Source organism: Misgurnus anguillicaudatus, chromosome 22, assembly GCF_027580225.2.
Source record: "Misgurnus anguillicaudatus chromosome 22, ASM2758022v2, whole genome shotgun sequence".
Taxonomy (NCBI): Eukaryota; Metazoa; Chordata; class Actinopteri; order Cypriniformes; family Cobitidae; genus Misgurnus; species Misgurnus anguillicaudatus.
In genome coordinates this window covers 24,606,184-24,620,979 of record NC_073358.2, presented here as the reverse complement: position 1 = coordinate 24,620,979, position 14,796 = coordinate 24,606,184, and the positions used below count along the sequence as shown (strand labels likewise).

At 37.4% G+C, this 14,796-nt stretch overlaps 2 protein-coding genes across 5 annotated transcripts; both read left to right on the top strand.

Annotated features, from left to right (window-relative positions):
* Positions 1-164: 164 nt before the first annotated feature.
* Positions 165-5,293, top strand: LOC129440558 (E3 ubiquitin-protein ligase TRIM39). The gene is made up of 6 exons (XM_055199950.2): positions 165-800; positions 1,184-1,279; positions 1,370-1,600; positions 1,713-1,735; positions 1,813-1,931; positions 2,032-5,293. The coding sequence occupies exons 1-6, from the start codon at positions 411-413 to the stop codon at positions 2,553-2,555; spliced, it is 1,383 nt and encodes a 460-aa protein (XP_055055925.2). The 5' UTR covers positions 165-410; the 3' UTR covers positions 2,556-5,293.
* A 180-nt stretch (positions 5,294-5,473) lies between these two features.
* Positions 5,474-10,612, top strand: sub1b (SUB1 regulator of transcription b). 4 transcript variants are annotated; one of them, XM_055199955.2, is made up of 5 exons: positions 5,474-5,561; positions 6,454-6,523; positions 6,672-6,791; positions 10,023-10,131; positions 10,269-10,612. In XM_055199955.2, exons 2-5 carry the CDS (start codon positions 6,455-6,457, stop codon positions 10,346-10,348), a joined length of 378 nt encoding a protein of 125 aa, XP_055055930.1. In that variant the 5' UTR covers positions 5,474-5,561; position 6,454; the 3' UTR covers positions 10,349-10,612. The 4 variants fall into 4 exon arrangements, with proteins under 4 accessions (XP_055055930.1, XP_055055932.1, XP_055055929.1 ...); XM_055199957.2 differs by having other exon boundaries at positions 5,485-5,561; positions 6,451-6,523; XM_055199954.2 differs by having other exon boundaries at positions 5,493-5,612.
* Positions 10,613-14,796: the final 4,184 nt, after the last annotated feature.

Sequence of the window (14,796 nt, the reverse complement as noted above, 5' to 3'; positions counted from 1 at the left end):
ACCTCCGTGTCCATGTATAGGCTATCTACAGTATAGTAATAATAGAGGAATAAATAAAAAAAGGCATAATTTGTCATGCACATTGTCGATCTGCTGTTCTTCATATGGAATCCAAAAACTTGGCCTTTGAGTCAGACAGATTTCCCAGATTTCTCCTGTTGTAAAATCATAAGGTGTGGTACTAGGTAATCTCCTCCTACATTCAAAGGGATCCAGTAAAATGAGATTGTCACATGAAACTGTTACCTAGTTGACTAAGAACACCGTTTAATATGTTAAAGATTATTACTATTTCTGATGCTGTCCCTCCTGTGGATGTAAAAAAATATTTCTAACATAAAACTGAGAGTTTAAACCGTATTACAACTTAAAGTGAAGCTCTGAAGAAGGATTTGCACGTAACTTTGAAAATGGCATCTAAATCTTTTTCTGAGGAGGACTTCTCTTGTCCTGTCTGCAAGGAAATTTTTAAGCGACCCGTTTTGCTGTCATGTACTCACAGTGTCTGTGAAGAATGTATTCAGAGATCCTGGGAAACCAAAGGACCTAAACTATGTCCAGTCTGCAGAAGAAAATCTTCAAAAGATTTTCCACCCTTAAATTTAGTTTTGAAGAACCTGTGTGAGACCTTCATAGAGGAGAGAAGTCAGAGATCTTCATCAGTCTGTAATATTCATAATGAGAAACTCAAACTTTTCTGTCTGAACGACCAACAGCCAGTGTGTGTGGTGTGTCGAGACTCTAAAACCCACACCAACCACAAATTCTGTCCCGTCAATGAAGCTGTCAAAGATAATAAGGTAAGATAAATAATATTTAAAACGTTTAAGAGCTGATAGACTTTTTATAATGACAAATATATAACAATTATAATGTTGGTTTTATGTATTTAGTATTCACAGTTTACACAATATGTATTTTTTTGTAATCTTCCAAAGCATTTATAATCATTCATTTAAACTCATTTATTTAAAATACATGTAAATTGTGTACAGACTTGTCATTCAGGTGTTTTATAGTTTTAGAGCATTAGGCTACATTAGCAGTGCAAAAGTCAAAGGTTCATTTTCAAGGAAACACAAATGCTGATTTAATATTTACCTTATATATACTCGTAGTCGCTTTGGATAAAAGCATCTGCTAAGACATGAATTCTTTTTATTAACATATTGATATTTTTCAGGAGAAAATCCAAACTGCATTAAAACCCTTACAGGAGAAACTGGAAATATTTGAAAAGTATAAACAGAATATGGATCAAATTGCAGAATATATAAAGGTTTGAATTAAGCACAATGTTACTCAAGGTCATGCGCATCTATTTTGTAAATGTATTAATGCAGACCTGATACACTCTGATTTGTATCAGATTCAGGCTGAAAGCACAGAGACGCAGATTCATGAACAGTTTGAGAAACTTCACCAGATTCTGCATGATGAAGAAGCAGCTAGAATAAGTGCACTGAGAGAGGAAGAGGAGCAAAAGAGCCTGGTGATGAATGAAAAGATTGAGAAGATAAGCAGAGAGATTTTATCTCTTTCACAAACAATCAGGGTCATAGAGGAGGATATGAAAGCTGAAGATTTTTCATTCCTACAGGTGAGAAGAAAGAACTTCAATATTTATTCTAGTGGAGAAACTTGCGAATATACTGTCATTTGTAAATGTTAAATTCAAATGTAGTGAATAGTCTTCATGTGTTTTTTTACAGAACTGTAGGAGCACACTACAAAGGTTTGTATTGTGTTTCCTGTTTTTCTCTGTGATTCTGAATTTAAACTCACAGCTCTGACTCCTAAATGTTCTTTTAGAGCCAGATGTAGACCGTCAGTACCAGAGAACCTCTCGGGAATGTTGATCAATGTAGCAAAACATCTGAGCAACCTGAACTTTACTGTGATACAGAAATTACAGAAGAAAGTTATATACAGTGAGTTCAGAATACAACAGTGACTTCAGCTTTATTGTAATAATGACCATTTGTCTTGTTTTATAAGTCTCTCTCTCTCTCTCTCTCTCTCTCTTTTCAGTTCCAGTTACTTTGGATCCCAACACCGCTCATTGTAATCTCCTTCTCTCTGATGAGCTGACCACTTTGAGATACAATGCAGATACAATGCTGCTTCCTGATAATCCAGAGAGATTTGATGTGTCAAAATGTGTTCTTGGATCAGAGAGCTATAACTCAGGGATTCATTGCTGGGATGTTCAGGTCGGAGAAAACACACACTGGGCTCTGGGTGTGATGAGCGAATCTGCCCAGAGGAAAAGGAGTATGTTATCCAGTAGTGAAGTCTGGTATATGGCGTATGTCTCTGGTGAATACCATGCAGTCAACACACCATGGAAAACCGTTCTTCCTCTTTCAGTGAAACTCCAGCGCATCAGAGTTCAGCTGGATTGTGAAAGAGGAAAACTATCATTCTTTGATTCCCTCACTAACAAACACATACACACTTTTAATCAGATGTTTACTGAGAGAGTTTATCCGTTGTTCTGTGTTGGCCGTAACATTTCTCCTCTGGTGATCTTATCGATAAAATTACCCTTGTGACAAGCACTCCACAATTCATTTAGAAATTAAAGGAGACGTTTCACAAGACTTTTTTAAGATGTCAAATATGGTGTCCCCAAAGTACGTATGTGAAGTTCTAGCTAAAAAAACATATAGATAATTTATTATCCTTTTAAATGCAAATGAGCTGATCTTTGTACTAAATGGCAGTGCTGTGGTTGGATAGTGCAGATTAAGGGCAGTATTATCCCCTTCTGACATCACAAGGGAAGCATAATTTCTATGACCTATTTTTCAATGTGCGTGCAGAGAATAGTTTACCAAAACTAAGTTACTTGTTTGTTCTTTTTTAAATTTTTTAGATTGATAGAAGAAATGGGGACCCTTTAAATGATTTGTGTCTGTAAACTTTACAAGTTTCTGTAGAACACAGACAAGGAGAGGTTTTCCAGACAGGGGTTACGCCTACTCCCAGACAAAAATGCATATTTGAGCTGTCTTAGCTGAAAACAGCTTGCACTGACATACATTCACCTAAAGGATTATTGGGAACACCATACTAATACTGTGTTTGACCCCCTTTGGCCTTCAGAACTGCCTTAATTCTACATGGCATTGATTCAACAAGGTGCTGAAAGCATTCTTTAGAATTGTTGGCCCATATTGATAGGAGAGCATCTTGCAGTTGTTAGAGATTTGTGGGATGCACATCCACCACATCCCAAAGATGCTCTATTGGGTTGAGATCTGGTGACTGTGGGGGCCATTTTAGAATTCATTGTCATGTTCAAGAAACCAATTTGAAATGATTCGAGCTTTGTGACATGGTGCATTATCCTGCTGGAAGTAGCCATCAGAGAATGGGTACATGGTGGTCATAAAGGGGTGGACATGGTCAGAAACAATGCTCAGGTAGGCTGTGGCATTTAAACGATGCCTGATTGGCACTAAGGGGCCTAAAGTGCCAAGAAAACATCCCCCACACCATTACACCACCCCCACAAGCCTGCACAGTGGTAACAAGGCATGATGGATCCATGTTCTCATTCTATTTACGCCCAATTCTGACTCTACCATCTGAATGTCTCAACAGAAATCGAGACTCATCAGACCAGGCAACATTTTTCCAGTCTTCAACTGTCCAATTTTGGTGAGCTTGTGCAAATTGTAGCCTCTTTTTCCTATTTGTAATGGAGATGAGTGGTACCTGGTGGGGTCTTCTGCTGTTGTAGCCCATCCACCTCAAGGTTGTGCGTGTTGTGGCTTCACAAATGCTTTGCTGCATACCTCGGTTGTAACGAGTGGTTATTTCAGTCAAAGTTGCTCTTCTTTCAGCCTGATTCTCCTCTGACCTCTAGCATCAACAAGGCATTTTGGCCCAGGACTGCTGCATACTGAAAGTTTTTCCCTTTTTACACCATTCTTTGTAAACCCTAGAAATAGTTGTGAGTGAAAATCCCTGTAACTGAGCAGATTGTGAAATACTCAGACCAGCCCGTCTGGCACCAACAACCATGCCACGCTCAAATTGCTTAAATAACCTTTCTTTCCCATTCTGACATTCAGTTTGGAGTTCAGGAGATTGTCTTGACCAGGACCACACCCCTAAATGCATTGAAGCAACTGCCATGTGATTGGTTGATTAGATAAATGCATTAATGAGAAATTGAACAGGTGTTCCTAATCCTTTAGGTGAGTGTATATTGAAGTATATGAGTGCCATTGTTTTGTCGTACACATTGATGCGCACATCGATAATGTTTGTTGTAAGATTTGTTGAAACCACTCAAATATATCTATGGCCTAGTCCTGGATCAATCTAAACTCTGTCCGGGAAACCGACCCTTAAAGTTTAACAAGATTAAGAGAATTAATTTATATTGGTTGTATTTAAATGATTTCAAGTGGTACCTTTTTTACCTTGTTTTTTTATGGCGTTGCCAGTGAAATTCTGGTCTATAGGGTGAACTATAGTAAATATAATGCTGATATTAATGGATACAGCTCTTCCTCTCATAGTGAGTCCTTAGTTTGATTGTGACAGACGAAAACTGCATTCTCTGATTATTTGATTAACACACACAGTTTTATACTAAAAGTTTTTCCAGTTTTTATTGTTACTCATACGCTTATTTTTTATTACTTGTTTAAGGTTCTGGACTGCATATCAGTTGTAGTTTAAAAGTGGAAATAAAGTGCACAATGAGTGTTTATTAAGAATCAAAGTATTTATTGGGTAGGGTTAATTTTAAATATATTTAAATAGTTTTTTATTTTGATTGAATTCTGTTAATCTGTTGATATACTGAAGTGGAAATAGTATCTGCCAATATAAATAGCATCTAATTAGCCTACTATTTACGCTTATTACAATTTTAATAATTTTATTAATTAAATAAAACTTTTCACCTACTGTGAATAGCATATCTAAGAAAATGCTGATATTGTCTTAAAGTAGCCTAAAAATATAGCCTACTTAGTGTAAATAGCATCGCTACTTGCACTTAGTGTAAATAGCCATTGCCTTGCGTTTAAATCTTAAAACACACACCACAAGTCACAGAATATTCTTAAACATGCTTAAATGCAGTATAAATACATTGAATACAGTTTAAATGTTTATTATACAGTGTTTATATTGATTCCGATTTAGACAAATTCAAATAAAAAATGTGATTATTCACAAGTTTTTTTTAAATGTTTTTCACATGTTCTTAATCTTCATGATTTATCATTTATTATCAGAATTTGTAACCATGTTCAAGCTTAAGTTTTAAGTCAAATAAGGATTTGAGTTTTTTTATAGGCTATAGTTTACAGCATCATTCTTATATGCAGATTAACAAATAACATGCTGACATAAAAGAACAAAAAAGCAGACCTTGTTGGTACCATGAAATCAACAGATGCTGTTCTATCATTATACAATAAACTACATTTCCCACAACTCCCTCTGATCCGTTATTAGCCACCTGATTGGTTCTCGGTTTTTCCACATCCCGCCGCTGAGTGCGACTTCAGAAAACAGCTTGCATCACATTTAACGTAAGTCTTGTTCGATTCGTCTTGAAGCAGATAGCAAAGTCTTCATTTCAGGTGAATATATTAAATCAGCAAACAGCCATGACGGTTTTATAAAAGACAACGAACATACAAAAAACAATGTAAACAGTAATGTCTCATTTTACGGCCTTGTTTCCACGTTAGTTTTGGGATGTACGTTAGATGGCCTCCTGAACAGTCCCGCCGGTGTTGATTAACATAAACTAGTGTTGTTTGAACAAACCCAATTAAGACAATTTAATGCCGTGTATTCCCAGATGAGGAGGCAATCGCTAAAGCGAAGTCATTATTGATCGAGGAAGCCACAACGCCGCTTCTTGCTTGATCGATATTATTTCGACCGAGCTGTCTCGTGCACTGAGATCAGTGGAGGAGAATGCGCCACATCCTGTCAGCTTTTTTAAAATAAATGTAAAACTCATGCAGTTAATAAACAATATAACAAGTGGGGAGTGCGCATGTAGAATTTAGCAGGTTTTATTATATTTTTTTATATGTGTAAATCATTTTAGAAATAAATGTTAGTTATCAAGAACTGTGTTCACTAACAAAGTAACTGTTAGTGTTGACATGAAGATAACAGACGTAATAATTTCGCTAGATAAACTTCTGTCGAGGGTTATGTGACGTCAGCTCGATTAAACATCTTAATAAGTAGGGATAATGCATCTGATCTCATAATTTTGGATGATAAATGCTCTTGGCATTTTAAAGATGATTATGGACTCACATAATAGTGTGCTACTTTCCTTTTGCTTTTAAGCAGGTGACGTAATAAATGTTGAGGTGAATTATAATTAAGTTCCATAAGTGGCCGTGTGGTGGCGGTGTTAAATCAAACTTTCCTTCAATGATTTCTGCTTGTTCTCAGCAGCATGCCCAAGTCTAAAGAAGTCCTGTCTTCCACTTCTGGTAGTGAATCAGACAGTGAAACAGAAACAAAGGTATGAATACTACGCAGTTTTTTCCAGATCACATACTTGGTGAAGTGAAATGTCCACTAAAATGGGCTGCTGTTCACAAAATCGGCAAACTGTAACTTTTTACCAAGGTAAGATACTAAAACCAACGTGCTCACATTTTTAATCAAAGGCTAAAAGAAAGAAGGCAAGTGCTCCTGAGAAGCCTGCAAAAAAACAGAAAGGCGGAGAGACCTCCAAACCGAGTGGCTCTGCTAAGAGTGACAAAAACTGTGAGGATAACATGTTTCAGGTAGAGTCTGAGTTTTTCTTGTAGATTATTCAATGAATAGAAATAAGAAAATTGTGATTTGGACTGTACGTCTTGCCAGTTGTGACCTGAAATGGATTATACAAACTAGGGTACATTTAAGGAAATCTGCACGAGTGCTCCAGTAATACAGAATACCAGATTTCATTTGCATACTCTTAACGCCCATTCACACCAACTCATGATCATGTAGTTTACCTGAAAAATAAAAAATGACCCAATAATTTAGTAACCTTAATGCCGTCCTAGGTGTATATGACTTTCTTCAACCAAACACATTTGGAGTTATATTAAATAATATTTTCTTATTTAAAGCTCTTCTTGACTTTGTAATTGCATTAAATATTAACCAATTAAAGCATGTCCAACATCAAATGAGGAATCTAGTTGGATAGGGCTGCACGATTATGACAAAAATAATAAGTGTTGATTATTCACCTTGATATAGGAGTGGGCGATAAATCGCCTGCGATTCTCATGCGCAGCTCATCGGTAAGGCCGGTTTTGTGGATGGTGGTAGATCGGCATCACCTGCATTCAGATGGAGCTGCATTTACTACACAAAGCCATATTTCACCTAGAAGTCCTGCAGATCACATACATTATCGGAGGCCATTTTTCCACGATTATGAACGCGATTTTGCCTAGCTGAAAATACGCGTCTGTGTGGTAAATGCCACTCCATCTGAGGGCCGGTGATGGCCATTTGCTCCTGATCACGAAACCGGCTTTACTGATGAGATACAGATGACGCCCCATTCAGACAGCCAGCAACCAGCAGTAGCAGAGCGACGCGATCTCATTCAATGGTAACCGGGCGACTTCCGGCAGCACAAGCGAAAGTGACCGTTGGCAATAGTATGGGCGTGTCCAGCGACGCGAGAAAGTTAAGAAAAGTTTAACTTTATGCAAATGTCCAGCGAATTTCAGGAGCGACTACCAATGAGAACGAAGCAGTGGAGTTCACGTCATCCTTCTCTCGTCAGTTACTGGCGTGGATGGTACTCATTTGTTTATGACAAGCAGATTTAGAAACGCTTCATTGAAAGAGACGGGCGACACACAGCGATAACATCGCTGGCTGTCTGAATATCGCCCATCCCTACCTTAATATTGTAATTGTGATTATTATTTGCGATTTAATAAACTTTACATTGAAGTTTTGAATTGTTTTATAACTTTCTATAATTCAGCTGCATGGTAAATTCTAAACCTGAATAACTAAATAATATAATGTAAATCACAAATTATTACGGTAGTTATGTTGTTAGTAAAGAATCTAAAACGAATGGCTGAAGGACACGTCAACTTATCATTTTTAAAATCTGATACACCACTGTAGTTGGTGCCCAAACTTGCTGTCGAAACGCACAAAAATTAGCAGAAATGGACAGCTGTAATTGAGGCTTTTGACAATTATGTAATTGTTTCAACGGTAATTGTAATCCAGATTAGTTTTTTGATTAATTGTGCAGCCCTACAGTGGGTTAATTTATCTTCTGAAGAGAAACAATAGGTTTGTGAGGGAAAACATTTCGTATTTTGAGCATATTTAGCGATCAATACATCGTGTTTGAATGGAGATGCATCTAAATAAAAAGTGAAGGACGGCCAACTTCATGTTGGCAAGTAAAGCTAGGGCCACACCAAAAGATTTTTTCATTTTTTTTTAAATGTGAGACATGATGAGAAAAAAATAGACGATTTAACACGTTTGTTACTATAGTATGTGGAGTGCCACTATGTGGTCATGATGACGTCACACCATGTACCATCAGATTAACTTCACAAGCAATGCGCGTCTTGATTGAGAACACAAGAACATGTTGAATATTTGCGATTTGTGATCGGGGTGGCCCCGACATGCTTCCGATCAGATTTAGATGCTCTTAACGCACTGCGCACCACAGGAAAATCTGATAAGATAATCAGTTCAACCATGAAGATGATCGGGACTTTATCTTGGATTGTCGTAAGGGGGAAAATTGGCCCATATTCAACCCGATTATCTTGTGGTGTGTACCCGGCTTAAGATGATCATCTCGCGAATCTCGTCACTATAGTCATCATTTTCATTGTAATGAAACATGACACATTTATGAACCAATGACAGTAGAAAGTTAGTTACATGCACCTAGGATGGCATTAAAGGGACATTTCACTTAAAAAAAAAACAAAATCTCATTTTCAAGCTCCCCTAGAGTTAAACATTTTATTCTTGCCGTTTTGGAGTCCACTCGGCTGACATCTGGGTCTGGCGCTGGCACATTTGGCGTAGCTTGGCACAATCCATTGAATCTGATTAGACTATTAGCATTGCGCTAATAACTAGAGAGTTTGGATATTTGTCCTATTTAAAACTTGACTCTCCTGTAGTTACATCGTGTGCAAAGACCGACTGAAAATTAAAAGCTGCAATTTTCTTGGCAGATATGTTTAAGGAACTATACTCTCATTCTGGCGTAATAATCAAGGACTTTGATGATGTGGCATGGCTGCAGCAGGAATAGTGATATTACACACTGCCCAAAAAATAGTCCTCTTGGTTACTTTCAATGGCAGGGGACTATTTTTGGGCAGTGCGTACTGTAATATCGCTGCGCATGCTGCAGCCATGTTGCATCGGCAAAGTCATTGATTATTACGCCTGAATGAGAGTATAGTTCATAGCCATATCTGCCTAGAAAATTGCAATTTTTAATTTTCTGTCAGTCTTAGTACACGATTTAACTACAGAAGTTGTTTGAAATAGGAAAAATATCAAACTCTTCGGTTATTTTTTTTAGAGTAATGCTAGTTGTCTGATCGGGTTTAGTGGATTGTGCTGAGCTATGCTGAGGGTGCTGGCGCCGGACACAGACGTCGGCTGAGTGGATTCCAAAATGGTGGGAATCAGGTGTTTGACTCTAGGGAAGCTGGAAAATGAGCATATTTTCAAAAAAGTGGAATGTCTCTTTAAGTTTAGGGTAATTTTCTTTTTCGGTGAACTGTTCCTTTAACAATATTAATAACTATTGTTATCAACCTTGTGTGAATGGGCGTTTAATGGTTTGGTTATGCATCATTGCCACCATTGCCCACTTAATATTTTATTGTCTTTTGAATGTACGTGTTAAAAGACAACACTTATTATTTACAAAAGCGCTCTTTCTCAATTTTTTAACTCGCTTTTAAGAGTCCTTGCAAACTCATGCATGTTCTGATATATGACAGATTGGAAAGCTGAGATATGTCAGTGTCAGGGATTTCAAAGGCAAAGTTTTGATTGACATTCGAGAGTACTGGATGGACCAATCTGGTGAAATGAAGCCTGGCAAAAAAGGTCATTATGTGTTAATTTTCTTTAAAATTTGCAGTTTTGACTTTTAATTAATTAACTTTTTGTCAAGGAAATGCTAAAAAAATTAGGTGGAATGTTTCTGTGTCCTCATGTTGTGAATTTTGTTGTATTACCTGCAGGAATTTCATTGAATCCTGAGCAGTGGAATCAGTTAAAGGAACAAATGTCAGACATCGATGAAGCAATAAAAAAATACTAAGATCTTTCTGTACATTTAAATGGTTGGTGAATTATTTTAAGAATTAAACATTTTGGTGCACTGGGACATAAACAAACCGTGACCCCCTTTCAAGTTATGTTTGCTGTTAAATAGCTTTTTGCTTATTTTGTTGGTCAATTACCAGTTGTGTGCTGTTTAATGTAGATGTGTGTGTATAATAAGTCTTGACTGGGTGATTATTTTAATCAAATAGCTGACTTGTTGTCATACTTCATGTAATAAAAAAGCTTTGTTTTGTTTAGATTCTTTAGTGTGTGTGTGTGTGTGTTTGTGTATGTTCGAGTATTTACTTAAACACACTGTACCTATTAGTTAAAAACCATATTACAGCTTTATACATTAAAAAGTTTAAAGTGCACCTATGATGTGATCACGCTTTTTCATTTCCTTTGGTGTGTAAGTATGTATTATTACATGTTAACGATATGCAAAAGGTGCAAACCCCAAAGTAAACGATGACGCGAGTTATCATCTTCAACGTAAATCTCTTTTCTTGGACTGCAACAAACACACAGATTGAAGGAAACTTCCTAGGATTTGTGATGTAGACAAGACCGATATTATCATAATTCCTCCCACTTCGTACTCCTGTTAACTCCTGTTGGCAACTCAATCTTTCAAACATGGTAAGGAGTGTCACATTCCTGGCTGACGTCAATAGTGTTCAGGTCAATCAGGGACCCAGCGCTTTTCAAATCAATGAGTTTTGTACAAAATCAGTGTGTTTCAGGAAAAAAGTGAAATCTAGAGTTAAAAAAATGCATGGTATGTGGAAAATGTTTTTTTTTATTATACCAAATACACAAGATAACGTTTTTTTAGCAATGAATTTGGTGCCCTTTAAGTATCATCCTGTTAATAAGATGAGAAATATACAAGTATAATCTAAAACAAGTGCATTTGGCATTGTGTCCTGTTAGGTGTTGTCTTTGCATAGTAGCGAAAAATTTTAATGGTCAGTACACCCAGTCAAACATAGACCAGACTCCAGAATAAAAACAGTCCTTTTAGTTGACTGTCCAGAAAAGCCATCCTGCATCAATTGCATTTGCTGTCTAAAATTAAATTACGCAGCCTTATATTGTGGTAGCCCCCGTATTGCCAGCACGTCTTTGAGATAACATGGTTTATGGTGTTGCGTGCAAAGCAAACATTATTCAGACAGTTTCTGCTAATGGTAACTGCAGTGCGAACACATTTGTAGTAATATGCAGTGCTCCATACTCTCAACAAGAAAATATAAAGTTACCCTTCAATCAGTTTTAACTGTTTCTTTGGGAAAATGAAGTTAGTTGCATATTTGATACTAATACAGCATACATCAAAGAGACACTCCATTTTTTTTGGAAAATATGCTAATTTTCCAGCTCTCCTAGAGTGAAACATTCGATTTTTATCATTTTGGAATCCATTCAGTCGATCTCCGGGTCTGGCGTTACTACCTTAAGCATAGCTTGGCGTAATCCATTGAATCTGATTAGACCATTTAGCATCACGCTCAAAAATAACCGAAGAGTTTAGATATTTTTTTCTATTTGAAACTGGTCTCTTCTGCAGTTGCATCGTATACTATTACTAAGACCGACAGAAAATTAAAAGTTGTTTTTTTAGGCTGATTTGGCTAGGAACTATACTCTCATTCTGGCGTAATAATCAAGGAATTTGCTGCCGTAACATGGCTGCAGGAGGCGCAGTGATATTACGCAGTGCTAGAAAATAGTTTCCTGCTATTGAAAGTTACCAAGGGGACTATTTTCTGATGCTGCATAATATCATTGCGCCTGCGACAGCCAGCAACAAAGTCCCTGATTATTACGCCAGAATGAGAGTATAGTTCCTAGCCATATCAACCTAGAAAATCGCAACTTTTAATTTTCCGTCGGTCTTAGTACACGATGTAACTACAAAAGAGTCAAGTTTTAAATAGGAAAAATATCAAAACTTATTTTTAAGCACGATGCTAAATTGTCTAATCAGATTCAATAGATTATGCTAAGCTATGCTAAAAGTGGTACCGCCAGACCCGGAGATCGGCTGAATGGATTCCAAAATGGTAAAAAATCAAATGTTTAACTCAAGGGGAGCTGGAAAATTAGCATATTTTCAAAATAAGTGAAGTGTCCTTTTAAAACCAGTATATTTAATTGTTTACAAATGTGTGTCTCATCAATATAATTTACATCCTAAGGTTCATGCATCAAGCTGTGCCTTAGAAAGCATATTACGTTCCTCTATTTTACTAGTAGCACTTGTGGTTACCATGGGGATCTTTTGTCTCCAAAGAGGTTCGTTTTATTCTCAGAGAGGTTTTAATTTCATGTTATGATTCTGATGGAAAGCCAGACTTTTACATTATTCGACCTTTTGTTCGGTGACCAACTGCATGTGAAAGTCATTCAAAGCTACATTTACTCCGCATTTGTTATGCAAATGATAATATCCATGTAAAACCCATTGCTGGTTAGTAAAAGACAACTTGTTGTTGATGCCTACTACATAGTGTGTCTTGTCCAATTTTATATGTCTTCATAATTTATGTGCATTACTCTAAAAACGGCATAATTCGAAAAATGTGTTAATATCAGTAGGTTTGGAAAAAACAGTGGAAAGCATCACTAGGTGGCACCAGTGCTCTATAGAAGCTTTTTAGTAGTCCAGTTGTTCGTATTGTTAGACATCCTGTATTAACAATGCCCATAAGGACTCTTAAAAATGAGCATCTGTTGTGTTATTGACACATTTTTAAATTCTAAATTAAAGGTCCTTATTTTCCTCCGCTTTGAAACCTCATAATTAATACACCAATTTTGATTGCACTGTATTTGTGGTTCATTGATGTGAATTTCTTTCCTTCACATGTTAGCTGTGTTGATAGCAATGGAATGTGTTGGCATTGCATCAAAGACAGTTAATGCACAAGAATGTCTATTTTCACGAGTTTGCGAAAGGTATGTCATATGAACACGTTTAACTGGATGATAAAAACATTCGGTTGATTAATTATAACAATAGTTGTGCTTTGATCTGCAATCATTTCAATGAAGGGATGTTCTCCAAACACACACACACACACACACACACACACACACACACACACACACACACACACACACACACACACACACACACATAGTGGAAGATCTCAACCATCTGCCCACTGAACAGGAATCGAATGCTTGAAGTGTTTTGGAAAACTCGTGCAACCTGAAACTGGAATAAAGAAAAATGCTTGAAAATGCCGCATTTCTTCATTTATGTTACTTTGATGATTTTATGATGGATGAAGGGATATGAAGAACATCCTGTAAAGAAGAAAGCACATTGGGTGTGTTGCGCTAGTTAACCGATGGACCAGTGGAGCACTTTAGGTCACTGATGCCTCAAAGTCCAACATCTGCTTCCATTTGAAGGGTCTGCTGTAAGTCTGGTGATTGAACATCGTGTCTGTAGTGTTTTTGGACCTGCTCTCGTGTCATTGGAACCTTGAGTATTGTTTTGCATATTTCAGCACTTCAGTTTCAGGTTAGGTTTTCATCTGGACAAGGGAACATGCAGGGGTGTGCCGCTCATCTCTGGTCTAATATTAATCCGGCATGGATTTTACAGGAGAGAACAGCACATGGGGAAACCCTTTCAGCCCGGTTTTGATGGATGTCTCTGCCTCTGTTGTTTTACTCCGTAGTGGCTAATATAACGGATACTGTTTCGTGGAAGGAATTTGTTCTTCCATTGAGATGTGAAATGCATATTGATTACAGGACGCCCTGAGTTTCCTGTCCGTGACAGGGATGGTATTGGCCGAGGCACGCTTTGGCTGTGAACTTTGGCGGGATCTTGATGATTTGTCTACACTTGAATTATCTTTACAATGGACAAATGATATTAAGTGGTCTGCAGGCCAGAATTTCCCTCCTTGACCCTCTGGCAAAGATTAAATCATCTCAAACACGTCAGAAGGAAAAACAAGTCCAGTTAGACTGCGACTTGAATGATACATATCCGCTTCACACTGGGTGTGATGTTTTTGGTGTGGTGCGCTTCTGCCAAAACGTACTGTCGTTCTGCATATAGGACAATTAAAAAAGAAGGGAAAAGTCCGGATTGGGGCAGTTGGTAACATGGCTGGTTTTGTGTGAAATGTCCAGTGAGTGTCAGTTCAATAGTGGCTGCTGTTGTCTTTGGCATGGATGTGCCTGCATGTAAGGCCATCTGGGGGAAGTTGCCAAATACAGTAAGTGAAGATAGATCAAAACGGGCCCTTATTCATGATTGATGAGGATAAGATGAAACACCGGTTTGCTGACTGTCTAATGAAGATTAAACAGAAGTCCAGAGGAGGACATGGAAGATTCTGTTTAATCAGATTTTAGTTTTTCAAACTTCAGTTCTTGCTTAGCGGATTGAACTCTGAGAAAAATGATTATTTG

Bases quoted from the DNA above. Each gene is read 5' to 3' on its own strand.
- LOC129440558 (XM_055199950.2), top strand. From the start codon at position 411: ATGGCATCTAAATCTTTTTCTGAGGAGGACTTCTCTTGTCCTGTCTGC. The intron at 1,280-1,369 runs GTTTGAATTAAG...GATTTGTATCAG, and splicing joins AAATTGCAGAATATATAAAG to ATTCAGGCTGAAAGCACAGA. The intron at 1,932-2,031 runs GTGAGTTCAGAA...CTCTCTTTTCAG, and splicing joins ACAGAAGAAAGTTATATACA to TTCCAGTTACTTTGGATCCC.
- sub1b (XM_055199955.2), top strand. From the start codon at position 6,455: ATGCCCAAGTCTAAAGAAGTCCTGTCTTCCACTTCTGGTAGTGAATCA. The intron at 6,524-6,671 runs GTATGAATACTA...TTTTAATCAAAG, and splicing joins ACAGTGAAACAGAAACAAAG to GCTAAAAGAAAGAAGGCAAG. The intron at 10,132-10,268 runs GTCATTATGTGT...TATTACCTGCAG, and splicing joins AATGAAGCCTGGCAAAAAAG to GAATTTCATTGAATCCTGAG.